Here is a 3,430-nt window from a genome sequence, read left to right on the forward strand (position 1 = left end):
AATCGATCTAAGGACGATGTCTTCAATCTTCTTTAGTTGCATTATATAATTACTGAAATAATCACTAAGCAATACAAAAAAGTTTTTTTAGTTGAATCTTTTTTCTTTTAATAATAATAATTATCACAATTTATTGCATATTAATTCCTTAAAATGTAACTCCCATGATGTTTGACAAAAATTCAAAAAAAAAATCAACATATTAATACACTTTAATGTATTAATTTCATACAATTTATGTTATACGAAAAACAAGAAAAAAACACAAAGAAAATCTATGGCATATTTAGCTCCAATGATGTTTAACCAAAACAAAAAAAACCTGATAACCTCCCATGATCCTAATGATATATTGATATCACAACTTTCTCTATAAATAACAAGACAAATTCTTCATCAAACATTATATTCTACCTCTCACATAAATTTTTAAATTTAGTAATATAATTTTTTTATTGAACTAAAATATTTTTATTTTTTCTTTCGTTTATGTGACTTTTGTAGGTTTTGAAACATATAAGTAGAGTCAAAATTTTGGAGCATATATGAAAAGGCTAGAAGAAGAAGGTCTAAGGCGTATGACATATTCTCACTAATAGAAGAAGAGACACAAGGTCTTTCGTATCTTCTTCACTTTTTGTTTTTACTTTTTGTTCATGTTTTGAAATTAGTAAAAGTTGTTCATAATGCTTATTTTGTATATCAATATAGTATTTTGCTTCTTTTGATCTATTTGATATATTTTAAATATATAAATGTAATTATAGATAATAATTCATGAAATCTAATAAATTTTTAGTTTACAATTAATATATTTTAGTTCCTACCGCCTCATATCACTTGTGTAAACAATGTTCCTACAAAGAGCTAATATATATAAGTTGTTGACAAATAAATAAAATAATATATCTTACTTACAATATTAATGTTAACTATTATTGATTATAGTTTTTCCATGAAGAGCATTGGAAAAAATGTGGCGTTCGGAAGTCGAGAAATAGAGAGACTCATCAATAAAAAGGGCCAGCAGAAGATGCGCTGTGAGAGCCACTTGACAGCACTGGATATGATCGCTGCTGCTAAGAACGGTCTTTTGGCCCGTCTGAAGACAAAGATACAAAAATAGTCGTGCAGCTTTTGGCAGATGAACTCCTCTTCTGATTTATCAAGCACCTCTAGATTACTTGTTTACATTTTCTTTGTTCTGTGATCTTTTACATCTATGTACATAAACGACCAACAAATCCCTTTAGCACAAAAAAATTAGTGTCCACAAATGTTCTTGTATAAATAATAATAACAATAGCACACATAATAATACCCATTCTGATTTCCCTTAAAATCCTTTCCAGGTACCGAGGACTTCGTGGAAGACTTCAGAAATCAAATCTCTGTCTGCACATTGCATGAATATGTTGAACTCATCTCGGATCTCAAATATCTTACCAAACTTCACAAGATACCTCATGCAGCTAGCCTTCAGTTCAGGTAACTGATACAGATAAGCATTCTGTAGCCTCTCCAGCACATTCTTTGTGTCGATATCGTCTAGAAGACTCAAGTGGCACGCTTCTTTCAAATCAGCAATATCATACTTATCAGCTGCTTGGAGGAGTGCTAATCTGTGTATAAGAAAGTCTTCGTTCTGGATATTGCCGTAGATATAACTGAGAAAAGCTTGGCAAGCATCAAGTGGCATGTCCAGTATGTTTATTTCTGACAGCTCTTTCTCTTTCAGGTCATGTAAAAACATGCTGCGGAAAACAGGTGAACGAGCAGCAAGAACAGCTCGGTGAGCACCAATGCTTCCACCAGCTGCATTGATCATTATGTCTGTGTAAATGCTTTCTGTCAACATACGTCCTAGGGATGTTACCGCTGTTGCTTTCGATTGATTCTCAGTTGAACCGTCTGCCCAGATAGAGTAAAATTCTCCACTCTGCCAATTCAGGTAAAACATCAACAACTCAACACATATGTTCCTACAAATATCTCTTAAGACAGACACTTACATCTTGAGACAGAACCTTCAAGTCAAGGAACTCAACGTCGATGATGATTTTTCCAGTTAAGGGAACTTCAATCGTCCAAAGAAAATCTTCGTTTGTCTTAATCCGCTTATCAATTACTTCTGCATTCGAGTAAAATAATTAAAGAAACCAGAGTCAGCATTCTGATTTCATATTTTTATTTTTTGAAACAGAAACAAAAGGGAAATCATATAATCAAACTATTGGATGAAACAAACAAGTTCATCTCTACTACCTGGATGAGATAAAGCTTTCCTATCACCAGCAGAAGAGATAACACGAAGAGCAAAGGAAGCAAGTGGTGGATTGTCTCTGGTAAGGTTTGATACCTCTGGATACAACTTAACATTTAATAGCGTCTTGCTTTTCTCTACAGACAAGTGCCTTCAAATCAAAAAAAAAAAAAAAAAAAAAAAAAAAAAACCCAAATTGTCAAAAATCTATCTTATTATCATTACCAAACACATCAATTACAAAGAAAAAGGTGTCCACTTTACTCATTCATCATGTCGGATCGTAATTGGTCAGGTGAAAAAAAAGAGAGAAGGAGAGTGAAGAGAGATACCAATTCCAAAGACCCATCTTGAAAGGATCGGACTTGCGGTAAGTGGAGGAAGAAAGGTTGTGGATTCGCCATTGGGCGAGTCTAGAAATGGTGTCTACTCTGTAAGCAGAATCAGTCATCCTAGCGAAAGCCAAAGCCGCAGTGATGTCATGGATACAATCCAACAAACCCTCCAGCAGATTCTCCCCTGATTTTCCCAGGTTTGCTCTTTTCTTCGCTTCTTACCATATATATACAAAAGTTACCCTCTTCTTCTTCTCCTTACAGATCAAATAGTTTTAGAATCTATCTCTATGCGAGTGATCTTAGGTTATGGAGAGAGAGAGAGAGAGAGAGGGAGGATTTGGTTTGATGAGAGTTTTACATGAAGATTTGTGCATACACTCTCACATATACAAACCTATATGCATATGTGAGTGTGCAAGCGAACACAATCAAAGAGAGAAGGCTTGAGATTTGGGGTTAAGGAGAGGAAACCTCAATTGTTTAATGAAGGAATCATTAGCTTTTTTTCTTGGATTGGTAAAAATAACGGGGAAGCAAAGTCAGTGTTTTGGCTTTTACGTCATTCGAAGGGTTCGTTTGCTTTTGGTTGAGGGAGAGACAGAGAGAGTAAAGTGTTTGGTGTTATGTTCTTTTGCCTTATTATTTGTCTAGCTGGGACAGTCGTATGGGGCGTGTGTCTCATTTATTGGAGACTCTTGTCTCCAAACTAATTTCAGACTTTAGGTTCATAGATAGATACTTCAAATTTTCCTGGATTAGATATGGGTTTTAAATTACATAATTGACCCCATGCATTATCCTTTTCTTAAGAAAATTAGACCAGCTAGAG

The 3,430-nt window shown here is 34.3% G+C and overlaps 1 protein-coding gene across 2 annotated transcripts; it reads right to left on the reverse strand.

Moving 5' to 3' along the window:
- LOC104743015 (BTB/POZ domain-containing protein At1g55760) lies at positions 855–3,205 on the reverse strand. 2 transcript variants are annotated; one of them, XM_010464133.2, is made up of 5 exons: positions 2,596–3,205; positions 2,266–2,414; positions 2,013–2,131; positions 1,322–1,939; positions 855–1,220 (listed from the first exon to the last, which is right to left on the reverse strand). In XM_010464133.2, the coding sequence occupies exons 1-4, from the start codon at positions 2,712–2,714 to the stop codon at positions 1,337–1,339; spliced, it is 990 nt and encodes a 329-aa protein (XP_010462435.1). In that variant the 5' UTR covers positions 2,715–3,205; the 3' UTR covers positions 855–1,220; positions 1,322–1,336. The 2 variants fall into 2 exon arrangements, with proteins under 2 accessions (XP_010462435.1, XP_010462434.1); XM_010464132.2 differs by having other exon boundaries at positions 1,162–1,939.

Source organism: Camelina sativa, chromosome 14 (assembly GCF_000633955.1).
Source record: "Camelina sativa cultivar DH55 chromosome 14, Cs, whole genome shotgun sequence".
NCBI classification, from domain to species: domain Eukaryota; kingdom Viridiplantae; phylum Streptophyta; class Magnoliopsida; order Brassicales; family Brassicaceae; genus Camelina; species Camelina sativa.

Excerpts from the sequence above, each read along its gene's own strand:
- LOC104743015 (XM_010464133.2), bottom strand. The coding sequence starts at position 2,714 with ATGACTGATTCTGCTTACAGAGTAGACACCATTTCTAGACTCGCCCAA. Across the intron at positions 2,415-2,595 it reads AAGATGGGTCTTTGGAATTG|GCACTTGTCTGTAGAGAAAA; the intron begins GTATCTCTCTTC and ends TTTGATTTGAAG. Across the intron at positions 2,132-2,265 it reads GAAAGCTTTATCTCATCCAG|AAGTAATTGATAAGCGGATT; the intron begins GTAGTAGAGATG and ends ACTCGAATGCAG.